Below are 15,888 nucleotides of genomic sequence, written 5' to 3'. Positions count from 1 at the left end.
GAGCACTTTCCTCAGCAGCCTTCACAGTGTCGACTACAACATATACACTAATGCTTCAGCCTGAGGCCTACCCTCTCTCCTGGAAGTAAACACACCTTTCCAACCTCCTCCTAAATATACCCACCTGGAGATCTCACGGGCACCTCAAACTTAGTATGTCCATAATGGCATCCACCCTCTTTTCTCCCCAGCTGACATCCCTGCCTATACTGCCCAAATCAAGGATGACAGCACTATTCACCCAGAATCCCAAGAGTTGTTCTGGTTCCTTCCCTTCGTTCCACACCCCACCCCCTCTGCCTTCTGCCACTAAGTCCTTCAGATTTTGCCTCTATTACACCAACCCAGTCTGCACGTCTTCCCTACTCCCGAGTTCAACCTCATTCCTGGCCAACTGCAACAACATGCTTTTAATCAGTCTGCTGGCTTTTAGCTTTGATCTGCTCAAAGCCATACCCTAACACTGTCCCTAGAATAGCAGAGGATGCAAATTCAACCATGTCGCTAACTTTTCAGAGATTCCCTACCACCATCAGGGTAAAACCCAGGCTTCTCAGGGAGAGGCATCAGGTGTTCTATACCTGGCCCCACCCTTCTCAGTCTTACACTAGATATTCTATTAATAATTAACACCTGGCTGTTACCAGGTGTTTGGACCTTAGGCCTTAGCCACCCTCCCTGCTCAAAACCCTCCACCCTTCTCTTCTGGCTAAAGCACGTTCTCCTCATAGCACAGTTCTGTGCTGACATCCTCCAGGAAGCCCAACCTGCATGCCCAGGCTGACAGAGGGCCCTTGCTTCCTCTGGCTTCTCAGAATACCTGCTATATACCTATCATAGATCTTATTCTAATATATCTTTCATTAGCTATAATAACCACAGCATGTGGTAGAATGATTAAGGTGTGACCTTAACTGATCCCAACTGTCCTTTTATATGAATGTATTTCCAAGTTTCTGTCCACGACTCTCTTCTCATTCTATACAACTCTTCTATATACTCTATATATACTCAACTTCGACTGGGTTTTAATTAACAAAGTTAGTGATTCCTAAATCTATCTCAATTCTACACAGCTTTTCTGAGAACCAATTTTCCAATGACCTGCTTACTCTACTAGGATTTCAAACCTAACCCACCTAAAATGAAATAGTCATCTCCTCCCTTCCCCTCCTGTATTTCCTAACTCAAACATACCATCTTCTATTCAGAAAGAACCATCATTCGTGCTCACCCCAAATTCAACAATCAAGCAGGCACCAAGTCCTACCGATGCTACAGGCTTAAGAGCCCTCAAATAGGCCCCATCTTTTCCATTCCCATTGTTGCTGTTTGAATTCACTCTGAAAGCCTCCTCACCAGTCTCCTATCTCCAGACCACTCTCATTCCAAGCTTCAAAGGTGACCTTACTAAAATGCAAACCCAGAGACAGCGTTCCTTAGAACAATCTCAAACTGTCAAGTTTTGCCCTATGGGGCCAAGTCCTGAGCAGTCAAGGTTCATCATCGAACCTCTGCGAATAGCTCTAGCTTCATCTCCCCTCACATTCACCCTGCACGGCAGTCGTAACAAAGTACTTACAGTTCCCCAAAAGACCAGACTCCCCCACATTTCCATGCTGCTGCAAACACTGTACTATGTCTCTGTTAAAATAGCTTTCTCCCTCTGGTCTCAATAGTATGCTCTGATTCATCCTCCATCACTCATTTCAGGCATCATCTCCTCTGCGATTCTTCCACAGCACCTCTCATATACATTTACCTAATCACCTGCTTCAACATATTGTAACTGTTCACATCTCTATGATCCCACCAGACTGGCTAGGAACTATCAGGTTTATTTTCAGAACCAAGATGCCCAAGTTCAATGGTGACATAGAATAATACACATATCCTGTATCATATGGTTTGATGCAAATATCACAGATTTTGACATGACCTAAGCACAGTCCAAACCTCACTCTCTGTGCTTTTAGAAGTTAGAGCCAACAAATTTCGCTCCGTACTATGGAAACAAGGGGGCCAAAAAGCAGATCAGTACATACTTTTAGAAATCCAGCTGACAGCTCTCCAAATCACGTTACTTTCTCCTCTTCTAAGAGTTGCAAAGATTTCCAGAATGTGCAAGAATATCAGTTGTTACATTACGATGAAACTGTTTATATCAAGGATTCAAGAACTCAAACAACTATCATTGTCTTACACACTTCATGATCCAGTATACTTTAAACGGATGTATTGATGCTGATCCCAATGTTTCAGGCAAATGAAAAGTACTTAGTCCTCACAGGACCCTTTAGGACTCCTGCCATGGTTCAGTTAAGTGAATCTTTACAATTAACACTCCATCTGATACTTACCTGTAACTCTTACAGTTCATGTTTTATTTTGGCTTTAAAAAAAAAAAAGTCTATGTAACCATCCAAATTCATGATACAACACTAGAATTGTGCTATTATTTATATTTACTCAATACTTAGTACACACCAGGCACCATGCTGAAAGCTTTGAACGCATGATTTACCTAATCCTCAGAACAACACTGGGAGGTAGGCATTATCTGAGCTTAGGAAGGTCAACTCAACTGGCCAAGGTCATAACAGGCAGAGGTGAGATTCCAACCCATTGTTTCTGGCTCCAAAGTCCCTGCTTTTAACCACATAGTAATTCACCTGCTCTTTCACATCTGTACTATGCTGTCATTTAACAAACACTAAATATCTACTGTATTCCAGAAGCTGGGCTTGGCATCAAGATTATAAAGATAAATAAGATGTAGTTTCAGCCTTCAAGGAACCAGTGGGGGTTAGAGGCAATAAAGCGTGGTGAGTAGGTATATGGATTCCAATGACATTGTCTAGGTGCCTTGCTCTACCATGTACAGTGACCCTGGGTAATTTACACCTTTTTCCTCATCTATGCCCTTCTTCATTGGGTGATAAGAACTACGTGAGTTCATTCATGGTATACAGCTGGCGTTTAATAAATGTTAGCTGCTATTATTTTCATTACTACCACCACTACCACCACCACCACCACCACCACTACGACTGCTGCCACTATTACCACCACCAACCAATGAACTAGCATTTGTAATAAAACAAAGGGTTAGGGCACAATAACAAGGGCACCAAAGACAGGTACCCCACAAAGGCTGAGGGAGAAAGGGAAGGCACTCAGGAGGAGGAGATGCCTAACCTGAGCCTGAAAGCACGAACAGGAGTCAACTGATGGCGAGAAGAGAAGGATCGATCGAAGGAGAAGAGTGCCTTCCAGGTGGGGAAACAAAAATCTCACGTGAGAAATGACATGATTTTTTTAAGAGAACTACAAAACAGTGAATTAGTGCTAAAATAAGAGGAGGAATGTGATAAAAGAGGAGAGTGCTTCTGTCTGTAAGCAAAGAAGCCATGGTCAGGCACATGTTAAGAAACTTAAGACTTTCCCTGAGTGTCTGACACACATTGAGTATTCATTATACATTTATTGAGTTGAAAAGTCAAGCTTGAAATAATGTGGCCACTGGCTTGAGGTCAACAAGTTTGGTTATACTTTGGGAGGCAGGGGCAGTCATAACAGGTTTTATTAAAATGGAATTTACTCAGAAAGTCCCAGCACAAAAGTGTTGTAGGTTAATTATTTTAATTTGAATTTAGCTTCGAAGCATACATGAGCGTTTCAATTACTTGTTTTGCCTGAGGCCATCTCACTCGATGATGTCAGAACAGCAATGGTACAAAAGCTACATACCTGAGTATAAGGGGATATAAAACTTGTGATGCACACTAAGCCAGCATCTGCAAACAGCTTAGCAACTTCTGCAATGCGTCGAACATTCTCTTCTCTGTCTTCAGGACTAAAGCCAAGATTTTTATTGAGGCCTTGACGGATGTTGTCACCATCCAAAGTGTAGCATGGGATACCGTGGCAAACCAAGTACTCCTCCAGAGCCATGCTCACTGTGGTCTTTCCTGCTCCAGACAAGCCTAAAATTCAATAGTCCAAGCACATTTCATATGCAATGTTAGGAGACCACTTAGTAACAAAGAATTTAAATCACTGGCTTCATAACACTCATTACACATAGAAATCCCTCAGTAACATTTATCCCACATTTCTCTACAAGATTTAGATCTTAGCTAGAAAAACATCTATAGTTTAAATAAAGTAAGCATTTATGTTTTTTAAATAAGTAGACATTCACGTAAAGTAGTACATTTGCAGTTCAAATAATTCTGAATTGTACACTTCAGGTTTACCCAACTTCTTTGTTTTTTGGGTTTTTTTTTTAACTTTTTTTAATGTTTTATTTATTCTTGAGAGACAGGGACAAAGCATGAGCAGGGGAGGGTCAGAGAGAGAGGGAGACTCAGAATCCGAAGCAGGCTCCAAGCTCCGAACTGTCAGCACAGAGCCTGACATGGGGCTCGAACTCACGAACTACCATGACCTGAGCTGAAATCAGACACTTAACCGACTAAGCCACCCAGGTGCCCCTGGTTTATCCAACTCCTAAAAAGTGTTTCAGGGCAGCTACAACCACCAACTTAAACTCCGCGATTATTTCTTTGCCCATTCTTCTCTTTTCTTTCCCAAATAACTTCTTTCAGATATGGTGCAAAGTAAAATTTATCCTGCTCGTATTTTGTCCACTGCTCTTTAGGCAAGATACGCAGCCTTATGGTCAGGTCCACTGCTCTCTGAATGCAAAACAAGCTGTCATTATACAGGTTCTCAGGAAGCTTTATGGCCTCTTTCACATCATCATGTTCATAAATGGTAACACCTCGCATTAACCCCAGTTTATTGAACCCTGCAGCATTGTAACACCATTTTCAAATACCCTCTGGCCACCGGCCTGACGCGCAACAGCAGGCCTGCTGGCCATTTTACCCAAGACTGCAGCGCTGTATACTCAAGTATTTGTTTTTAATAATTCCTGGCTGTGCCCAAAGGCATCCTAGAAATCACTCCGTTTCAGATATGCACTTTGTCCTCCTGTTAACACTACTCCAGAGCTGCATGCCAACTTAAAAACTGAGTTACATGCCCAAATTATTTCTGGTGAGGGAAGAAAAAGGACAAATGAAGCTATCTCTATATCCTAGGATCAATACCTCTCAGAGACAACCATAGATAAAAGTATCTGGGAGTCCCATTTAAATTAACCTTGAAAGAATATCCTCATTTCAACTCACCTTCCTGTACCAATGATGTTTATTCACTAAACAACAAGAAGGAAAAGGAAAGCATACATTCATGCAGAAACACGTGCCATCTTGCTGAGTATGTAATTACAGAATTCGTAACTAAGGTGGTTACGAGGCAAGAGATAATCATGTATGGATTCCCCTGAAAGACATTATGAAGGTACAATTGATATGTTAAGAGATTCAATGGTGTTGAGGCACCTGGGTGGCTCAGACGGTTAAGTGTCTGACTTCAGCTCAGGTCATGATTTCACGGTTCATGAGTCGGGCTCTGTGCTGACAGCTCAGAGCCTGGACCCTGCCTGGGATTCTTTCTTTGCCCTTCTCTCACATGTGCGCCCATGCATGTGGTCTCTCTCTCTCTCAAAATAAATAAATAAACTAAAAAAAAAAAAAAAAAAAAGAGGAGGATTAATAGCATTAGTTGCTTTATACATTAAAAACCTGTATTAGTTTTATATTAAAAAATTGTATTAAATAAATAATATTAAATATTAAAATTAAATATTAAAAATTAAATATTATTAAATAAATAAAATAAAATTAAAATTGTATTAATGAGCATAGCAGATATTTTCCAAAGATGCCCACAACAGAATTTCCGACCCTGCAAACTATTTGACAATGTGACATCGCCACTGTCACGTCAATAGGCAGAGTCTAATTCTCTACTCTTGAATCTGGGCTAGCCTTAGGACTCACCTGTTGCCAAAAGGATGTAGTGAAAACGACAATGTGTGACTTCTTTGGCTGGGTCAGAAAATGCTACCTGGACACTCCGTTCGAGAGAAGCCCACTATTAATACCCTGAGGCCACCGTGCTCAAGAGATCACTAGCAAGTGTTTCAGCCAGCTAAGCTCCCGGCTGACAAGCGGCATCAAGTGAGTTCGTGATCACGGACGCCAGCCAGGTGAGCCTTCAGAGAACTGCAACCAAGCCAGACATCAGGGCAAACCGCCCAGCTGAGCCCTCCGGAAGTCCTTACCCACAAAATGGGAAGTGAATTAAAATGGCTGTTTTACACCACTAGATCTTGGCTAATCTCTTACACAGAGACAATAACTAGAAAAAAGAGATGGAGACGGGGAGGAACAGGAAAAACAGTTTTCTGTTTTTTATTGTTTTTAACCACCAGCTGGACACTAAGCATCAGAAAGAAAAAAAATAACGCTGAAACCAGAAATCTTAGACTTTTTACACAAAACAACCTAAATCATAATAAAAGTACCTATTTATACACACATATATATATTATATATATATAATATATATACACACACACACACATACATACATATACATAGTTTGAAACAAAGCAAGAATAGACTACTGAAAATTTTAGTTACTGACACAGGAAGTTTCGTTGAGATTACAGTGAACACAGACAAAAAGACAAAAAGCTAAAGCAGTTAGAGAAAATTGGCAGATAATTACAAGACAGATAATCCAAAACTTAGATAAGGAAAATGTGTATACCCGAAGAAAAGAAACCAAATGTACGAGATTGAATAATCCCCCACCTCCAATTCATACACATCTGGAACCTCAGAATGGGACCTTAGTGGTAAATAGGGTTTTTGTGGATGTAATTAAATTAAAACGAGGGCATACAGTACCAGGATGGGCACTAAATCCAGAGACTGGTTGTCACTGTGACAGGGCCATGTGAAGACAAAAGCAGGAGACAGAGCACTGCATCTACAAACCAAAGAAGGCCAAGGACTGCCAGCAACCTCCGGCAGCTAGGAGAGAGGCCTGCAGCAGACTCTCCCTCAGGGTCTCTAGAAGGAACCAACCCTACCAAAACATTCATCTCAGACTCCCAGCCTCCAGAATGGTGAGAGAATATACTTCCGCTGTTGGAAGCCTCCCTGTTATTTTGATGTGATTTGTTAGAATTAGGATGGAGAGAATTAGGGCTAAGACCCCTCCTAGGTTATTGGAGATGGATCCGAGAATTGCGTATGCGAACAGGAAACATCACTCAGGCTTAATGTGTGGTGGAGTACTTAGGAGGTTGGCAGAGGTGTAGTTGTCTGGGTCTCCTAGTACACTAGCCCTGGTAAACTAGTACGCCAACCAACGTAGAAATATAAAAGAAAGTTTATCTGGAGTACAATCTGAGAAAAAGAAAACTATGTTCCAGGAAAATGACAACCCACTCAATACCCCAACAGATCCTGATTAAGCTACTGAATTGTGAGAAAAAGAAAGAAATCTAGGGGCGCCTGGGTGGCGCAGTCGGTTAAGCGTCCGACTTCAGCCAGGTCACGATCTCGCGGTCCGTGAGTTCGAGCCCCGCGTCAGGCTCTGGGCTGATGGCTCGGAGCCTGGAGCCTGTTTCCGATTCTGTGTCTCCCTCTCTCTCTGCCCCTCCCCCGTTCATGCCCTGTCTCTCTCTGTCCCAAAAATAAATAAACGTTGAAAAAAAAAAATTAAAAAAAAAAAAAAAAAAAAAAAGAAAGAAATCTTTACTTCCGGGGCACCTGGGTGGCTCAGTCGGTTTTAGCAGCCAACTTTGGCTCAGGTCATGATCTTGGGTTTCTTGAGTTCGAGCCCCACGCTGGGCTTGCTGCTGTCAGCACAGTGCCGCTTCAAATCCCGTCCCCCTCTCTATCTGCCCCTCCCCCACTGTGCACTTTCTCAAAAAGAAAAACAGAAAAAGAAATCTTTACTTCCATTTCCAAAAATATTGTCAAAAAAAAAACAAAACAGCAAAGGCTATAGAAAATTTGACAACATAATTAACAAGCTTGATCTAATGAGCATATCTAAAAACATTGCACATATCGGGGGAATAGATGTTCTTTTCAAAAATTTTTTTTTTAAGTTTACTTATTTTTGAGAGACAGAGACAGGGCATGAGCAGAGGAGGAGCAGAGAGAGAGGGAGGCACAGAATCTGAAGCAGGCTCCAGGCTCTGAGCCATCAGCCCAGAGCCTGACGCGGGGCTCAAACTCAGACTGTGAGATCACGACCTGAACCGAAGTTGAACACTTAACCAACTTAGCCACACAGACACCCTGATGTTCTCTTCAAATATATATTTATGAAAACTGATTACATACTAGACCATAAAGCAAGAACCAAAAAATCTGATAAACAGTATTTATAAGCATCATTAGTGGTAAGATAAATGGAATATACCACACTCAAGAAAAGGATTACCCAATATTCTAAAGATCAATTTTCCCCAAATTGACTTTTAGATACAATGGAATCCCAAACTAAATCCCTATCAAATTTTAGAGTTAAACCAATCACAAAGTTTATACAATAATGCAAAGAGCCCCCCTGCCCCACCACCAAAAAACAGTCAAGATAGTACTGATGAAGAATAAGAGGACTTATTCCACTGGATTTCAAGGCTTATAAATATATAGTAAGACAGTGTGGCAATCACAGAGGAGCAGACCAGAAGAATAGATCAGAGAGCCCAGAAACAAATTCACACCTAGGTGGAAACTTGACATGACACAGTTGGCACTGAGGGGAAAAAAAAAAAAGGATGCCCCTTCATCAATGTATGCTGTTGAGACAACTGATTATCCGCATGGAAAAAAAAGAAAATAGACCCCTCCCTCACATACACACAAAAATCAACTACAGATGGATAAAGGGCCTAAATGAGAAAGGCAAAACTGCTAAAAGAAAATATAGGAAAAGAAACAATTTTTCAGGCTTCCAGATGAAAAAGGAAACCTCCTAAAAAGAAAAAAAAAAAAAAAATCAAATTAGTCTCACACTTCTTCACATCATTTAATACCAGATTAAAATGGAATAATGCTTTAAGAATTCCAAAACACAGTATGAACCAAATATATATTTTATCTAGCCAAATCATCATAAAAGACAGGCAGACATTCTCAAACACAAAAAGTCAGGAAATTCAGAGCTGCCTGGGTGGCTCAGTCAGTTAAGCATCTGACTTCGGCTCAGGTCATGATCTCACGGTTCCAGAGTTTGAGCCCAATGTCCGGCTCTGCACTGACAGCTCGGAGCCTGCTTCAGATTGTCTCTCTCCCTCTCTCTGCCCTTCCCCCACTCACACATGTGCGCACACTCTCTCCTCCTCTCTCAAAAATAAACATTAAAAAAAGAAATCTGAGGGAATTCAAAATCCAATGGAGGACTATCTTACAGAAACAACAGAACACAAACACTTAAAACTAGACCCAAAGAGAGAGCTCATGAGTGGACACACCATAATAAAAGGACTGATGATGAACTGGTGGATATAGAATCAACTTACTTACAGAGCTCAAACAAAAAACAATCATGAAAATTTAAGATTTGAGAACAGAATGTGTTATGAATGTAAACAATGGAAAAGTAACAATTTAACAACAACCTAAACTTAAGAATGAGGAGATGAGAAGAATGTGAGGACAGGGTCTTCTTTCCTACAGAAACAATTAGACGTGTCTACAATTGAAGCATATAATTAAAAACACACACAGGGGGCGCCTGGGTGGCTCAGTAGGTTGAGCATTCCACTTTGGCTCAGGTCATGATCTTGCGGTTCGTGGGTTCGAGCCCCACATCGGGCTCTGTGCTCAGAGCCTGGAGCCTGGTTCAGATTCTGTGTCTCCCTCTCTCTCTGCCCCTCCCCTGCTCATGCACTCTCTCTCTCTCTCTCTCTCTCTCTCTCTCTCTCTCTCAAAAATAAACATGAAAAAATTTTTTTAAAAACGCATACACACAGAAAATAGGAATGCTGCTTTTCACCCATCAGCAAAAATTTTAAGGATTGGTAATATCCATGTTGATGAAAAGACACTTGGAAATGGACCCTCTCCCACACTGTTGGTAGGGGAGTAAATAGCTATAAAATTTTGGTGGTTAATTTTAAATACAATTAAATATTTTTAAATTAAATTTAATTTACAATTAAATACAAAATTTTAAATACAATTACTAGAAGTGAAAGAATCCGTCATTCTTATATGTTTACTTTTGAGATAGCACAAGTAGGGGAGGGGCAGAGAGAAAGGGACAGAGGATCTGAAGGAGGCTCAGTGCTGACAGCAGTGAGCCCAATGTGGGGCTTGAACTCACGAACCACAAGATCATGACCCGAGCCTAAGTCAGGCGCTCAACCGACTGAGCCACCTAGGTGTCCCAAAAATCCATCATTCGTAAAGCCACCTCCAAAATCTAGATCAACTGACCCTCTCACCAGCCCGCGCTGGCTGACCCGAAGGGAGACTCTGGGAGAACCAACGAAAAAAACAATCAGAGGCCAAAGCAAAAATTCTTTTTTGTGAAATTCTTTATCACTGTTTCTCTTCATATCGTTTACATCATTTAGCTTCTTGAAGGCAGAATCCAGGTCTTGGTGCATACAAAAATTTATAGAATATAACATAGCTATTAACTAGAAAGTAGTTTTAAGATGCATTCTGGTTTCCCCCTTTACTTCAATAGCAATTCTGTAAAGAACAAAAGGAATTACCAAAAGGAAATAGGTTATAATTAAGCAACGCTGCCAGGAACATGCAGTGATGTTCCAGACACACAAATAGCTCAAAATTTAAATAAATACCCTTAATCCTTGTTCAAGACTGTCTATAAACACTGCTTTTGAAATTAACTGGTTTATTTCTCTTGATCTTACCTGTCAGCCAAACTGTGCAGCCACGAAAACCACCTCTGGTCCCCACGACCTGACCTCTCTTGTTCCTGCTGACATGGTGAGCTTGATAGGTGACATTAGTTGCTCTCTGCATCCCCTGGAAAAAATTAAAAAAAAAAAAAAAGAATTCTGATTCACCTCAGTCCTTTAAAAAGTAAATACACATATTCCTTGCTGTCACTATTCTATGTAACATGCCAAAAGCAAGGAAAAAGATTAAAACTAACAGTTTTCGTTATAGTACCTAAGCATGGTGTTCAGTGTTTTGCCAATTAATTTAATTAATAATTTAATCAACTCAGCTAGTTTAATATTTGATTTAATTAATTTAACCCTCTGAGCCACCCAGGAATGCAAAAACTCTTACTCCTGTGTTTTTACAAATGAAGATGTTAAACCTGAGAAAAGCTAAACAACTTGCCCAAGTGCCAGTTAACAAGGGAGCAGTGGACTCCATAACCCAGTCAGTCTTCCACTCACTTAGGCCCTACTAGTATACCATGTGAACTAAACAGGGTCCCTACCCTCACTGAGCTTGCATCACACTGGGGGAGACAAAGCAGTAAAACTTGGTCGTATCAGAGCATGACAAGTGCGACTGTAAAAAATAAAACATGGTAAGCTGAAAAGAGACATCAGGGATGAGTACCTCTCTAGCCAGGACGATCAAGAAAGGCCTCTAAGAAGGTAGCATAGAAGCAGACTCCTAAACAAAGCGTGGAAGGAATGTCTGTAGGCATCATGAAATGCACAGTAGTAAGAGCTTTTACGTTCCTGGGTGGCTCAGAGGGTTAAATTAATTAAATCAAATATTAAACTAGCTGGATTAATTAAATTATTAATTAAATTAATTGGCAAAACATGAAATTCATTGCTTATTTCCACAAAAAAAAAAAAAAAAAAAGGAATGCAATCATTTTCCCAAATATTCTTCAACAAAAATGGCATAAATGTATACAGGTCTCAAAGTATCCAAATGGACATTTCTCCAAGCAAAAAATACAAATGACAAAAAAAGCAGATTAAAAGATGTTCAATATCATTAGCCACCAGAAAAATGCACAGCAAATCAAAACCACAAAGAGATACGTATATGATCCACCAGGAGGGCTATAATCAAAAAGACAGTAACAAGTGCTAGTGAGAATACAGAGAAATTAGAATCCTCATACATTTGTGGTGAAAATGTAAAATACTACAGCCACTTTGGCAAACAGCAGTTCTGAAAATGTTAAATATAGTTACCACGTGACCAAATAAACTCCCAGATACTCACAAGAAAACATGTCCACACAAAACATACATACCTAAGTTCCTAGCAGCTTTATTGATAAAAGCCAAAAAGTGGAAACCCAATTGTCCACCAGTTGATAATTAGATAAAATATTTTAAAATTTACACGATATACCCACTCAATGGATTATCAGGCAACAAAAAGGAATGAAGTACTCAAACACGTTACAACTTGGATGAACCTCAAAAACATTAGGCTAGGGGCGCCTGGGTGGCGCAGTCGGTTAAGCGTCCGACTTCAGCCAGGTCACGATCTCGCGGTCCGTGAGTTCGAGCCCCGCGTCGGGCTCTGGGCTGATGGCTCAGAGCCTGGAGCCTGTTTCCGATTCTGTGTCTCCCTCTCTCTCTGCCCCTCGCCCGTTCATGCTCTGTCTCTCTCTGTCCCAAAAATAAATAAACGTTGAAAAAATTAAAAAAAAAAAAAAAAAAAACATTAGGCTAAGAAGCCAGTCACAAATACCCATGTATGGTATAATTCCATTTATTGAACTGTCCAACACAAGAAAAGCTAGAGAGACAGAAAGATTAGTGACTGCCTCAGGCTGGGAGACTGGAGGGCAGGGAGAGTGACTAGTAATGTGTAGAAGGATCTTTTGGGATTATTAAAATGCTCCAGGGGCGCCTGGGTGGCGCAGTCGGTTAAGCATCCGACTTCAGCCAGGTCACGATCTCGCGGTCCGTGGGTTCAAGCCCCGCATCAGGCTCTGGGCTGATGGCTCGGAGCCTGGAGCCTGTTTCCGATTCTGTGTCTCCCTCTCTCTCTGCCCCTCCCCCGTTCATGCTCTGTCTCTCTCTGTCCCAAAAATAAATACACGTTGAAAAAAAAAAAAAATTAAAAAAAAAAAATGCTCCAAAATTGATTGTGATCATGGCTGCAAAACTGAAAAATATTAAAAGCCATTTATGCATTTTAAACAGATAAATTGAATGGTATGCATATTATATCAATAATGTTGTTTTCTATACAAAACAAAATGAATTAGAGTCTCTATATTCTCTCCCTATGGAGCAAAACCATAATTAAGGTTCTTTTTAATAGCATGCCTTTACAAAATAGGTACGTGACAGCATCCTTTTTTGATAGGGTGTTTGTATTTGATACTGCTTATAAGCTCTTACTTTTTGAGGCAGTTTTATTCATCACTCATTCAAAACTATTTACTGAATACATACTACATGCTTGACATTCCTCTAGGAATGAAACAGTTTACAGTACCAATAAAAAATCTCTGTCCTCTTGGGACTTTTATCTGGTCCTCACTCCTAGTGCAGTGGTTCTCAAAGTGTGGCCCCAGAAGAGCAGAATCAGCGTATCCTGGGAACTGTTAGAAATGCAAATTATTAGATCCTGCCTCCAGGCCAACTGAATCAGAAACTCTGGGGCAGGGCCCAACAATCTGTATTTTAAAGCCCTCCAGGTGATGATGATACAAGTTAGTGCCTGAAAGCCACTGGACTAGGGATGCCTAGGTGGCTCCTGTCCATAGAGTATCAGACTCTTGATCTGGGCTCAGGTCATGATTCCAGGGTCATTGGATGGAGCCCTGCAATGCTAAGCCTAAAGCCTCCTTAAGATTCTCTCTCTCTGGGGGGCGCCTGGGTGGCGCAGTCGGTTAAGCGTCCGACTTCAGCCAGGTCACGATCTCGCGGTCCGTGAGTTCGAGCCCCGCGTCAGGCTCTGGGCTGATGGCTCAGAGCCTGGAGCCTGTTTCCGATTCTGTGTCTCCCTCTCTCTCTGCCCCTTGCCCGTTCATGCTCTGTCTCTCTCTGTCCCAAAAATAAATAAACGTTGAGAAAAAATTAAAAAAAAAAAATAAATAAAAAAAAAAAAAAAAAGATTCTCTCTCTCTGCCCTCTCCCAGCCCCCCTGCCACTCCCCAACTCAAGATTCTTTTCCCCTTCCCCTGCATATTCTCTTTAAAAAAAAAAAAAAAAGGGGCGCCTGGGTGGCGCAGTCGGTTAAGCGTCCGACTTCAGCCAGGTCACGATCTCGCGGTCCGTGAGTTCGAGCCCCGCGTCGGGCTCTGTGCTGACGGCTCAGAGCCTGGAGCCTGTTTCCGATTCTGTGTCTCCCTCTCTCTCTGCCCCTCCCCCGTTCATGCTCTGTCTCTCTCTGTCCCAAAAATAAATAAACGTTGGAAAAAAAAAAAAAATTAAAAAAAAAAAAAAAAAAAGTCACTGGTCACTGGAAGAGACAACAGGGGGAAGAAAGACCAAAATGATTAAGTAAATTATATAAGTTATGCAGGAATAAATATCAGAAAGGGGAAAAGTAAATAAAGCAAAATTGTGAAGAAATATCAGAGAAGTGATGTCCAGACAGAGTGGCTTCACCAAAAAGAGGACACTTAAGACCTGTGATGAGCTGGGGCGGTGGGGGGGGAGGTGAAGCACCTCCAAACAGAAGGAAGAGTGAGAACGCAGAAAAGTGAAAATGTGGACGAGGGAAATCTAGAGTGGTTGGCAGGCAGTCTGAACAACTCCTGTGAAGCCAACACTCACAAATTCAAAGCAATACCAGTCACTAGGACAGTGTTTTCCGCAGCCACATCAGGGACACAGGTTGAGGCATGTAACAGTCAGAGTAGATCCAACCAGGGCTGTGGTTTGGCCCAGAGGTCTTCAAAATGGGGAACAAACACCCTTGGAGGCATAGAAGCATGACCTTTGTAAAGGAATGCATTTCTATCCAGATCTTCAACTTCCAGATGTACTCTCTTCTAAAAACGGTCTGCCCGAGGCGCCAGGTCTCTCTTCCCACTTCCCCGCCAACAGTGCAGGTACTCCTAGTGCACCAGACAAAGGCATCTCTGCCCGTCTGGGTCCTACCATCACTCATTGTGGAAAATCCTCTGAGGCCAAAGGGACAATCTGCCAATTCTTTTTAATAAGTACACCACAAGAGTCACACCCCTCACCCACTAATCGTCTCATTAACAGATGGATTTCCAATAAAATTATATTATACATGTTCAATAATCACTTATGAAAAATTATAATATGGGTCACCCGACTTATTTCTCTTCAATAAACTAATGAAGCAAACATAACTTTCCAGCTCCACATTTCCAAGATCTTAAACAAAAACAAGGTTCCCCACACAGATATCCTCATCTCTTGAGGAGGGACACCTCTACCCAGAGGTCACTAGTTTCAGCCCCCAGCCAGGCTGCCTGGGGAGAAGGGGGTAGGGTGGGGGGGGTGCTACACAAGTCAGCTGCAAAACCTGTTTGACTCAGGTCATTTTGCTTTGGGATTTGTTCCAAGTTATTTCGGTTTGGGGCAAGAAGAAACATGTATCTAATGAATTTTAATTCATTCTGGCCCTGTAAAATACCTCCTGCTTTCTTTTTAAATTGAGTAGAATGCATAAAATTACCTGAGAAGCTATAAACCAACCACTGAGGATATGGCTGGGAGAAAATATAGGATAAGCAGAGATTGTCTGTTTTAATCACTAGAAAAGAATGTTACCTCAGGGTTTCTTGCCTCCCACATTTAAAAAAATTCTGGCAGCAGGGACGGCAGTCTAAGGACGCTTATTGTTTATGGATGTTTGATCTTTCTCATATTACAAAACAATCTTAAAAAGAAAAAAAAGCTCTGCCACAATCTCCTACCTCCCAGTTTCTCAGAGTAAATTAAAGAACACTTTTCTTAAACTACTGGAATAGCAAGGAGGTGGAATTATGCCTGAACTTTACTAAGAACCTAAAGGCCACTCCCACATGCAATCTCCTAGTTCCCCT

General features: G+C 41.4%; 1 protein-coding gene and 1 pseudogene across 1 annotated transcript in view; both read right to left on the bottom strand.

Annotated features, from left to right (window-relative positions):
• The window catches only part of PAPSS1 (3'-phosphoadenosine 5'-phosphosulfate synthase 1), a 105,931-nt gene that overhangs the window by 80,031 nt on the left and 10,012 nt on the right, over window positions 1-15,888 (bottom strand). Inside the window, exons 2-3 of the mRNA XM_030313303.2 lie at window positions 10,829-10,943; window positions 3,751-3,986 (exon numbers count right to left, since the gene is read on the bottom strand). Of these exons, the coding sequence (XP_030169163.1) occupies window positions 3,751-3,986; window positions 10,829-10,943 (351 nt within the window). The remainder of the gene's footprint in view (window positions 1-3,750; window positions 3,987-10,828; window positions 10,944-15,888) is intronic.
• LOC115512348 lies at window positions 4,561-5,056 on the bottom strand (annotated as a pseudogene).

Source organism: Lynx canadensis, chromosome B1 (assembly GCF_007474595.2).
Source record: "Lynx canadensis isolate LIC74 chromosome B1, mLynCan4.pri.v2, whole genome shotgun sequence".
NCBI classification, from domain to species: domain Eukaryota; kingdom Metazoa; phylum Chordata; class Mammalia; order Carnivora; family Felidae; genus Lynx; species Lynx canadensis.
Note: the sequence above shows the minus strand (reverse complement) of the source record. Positions and strands in the feature narration are given on the sequence as shown.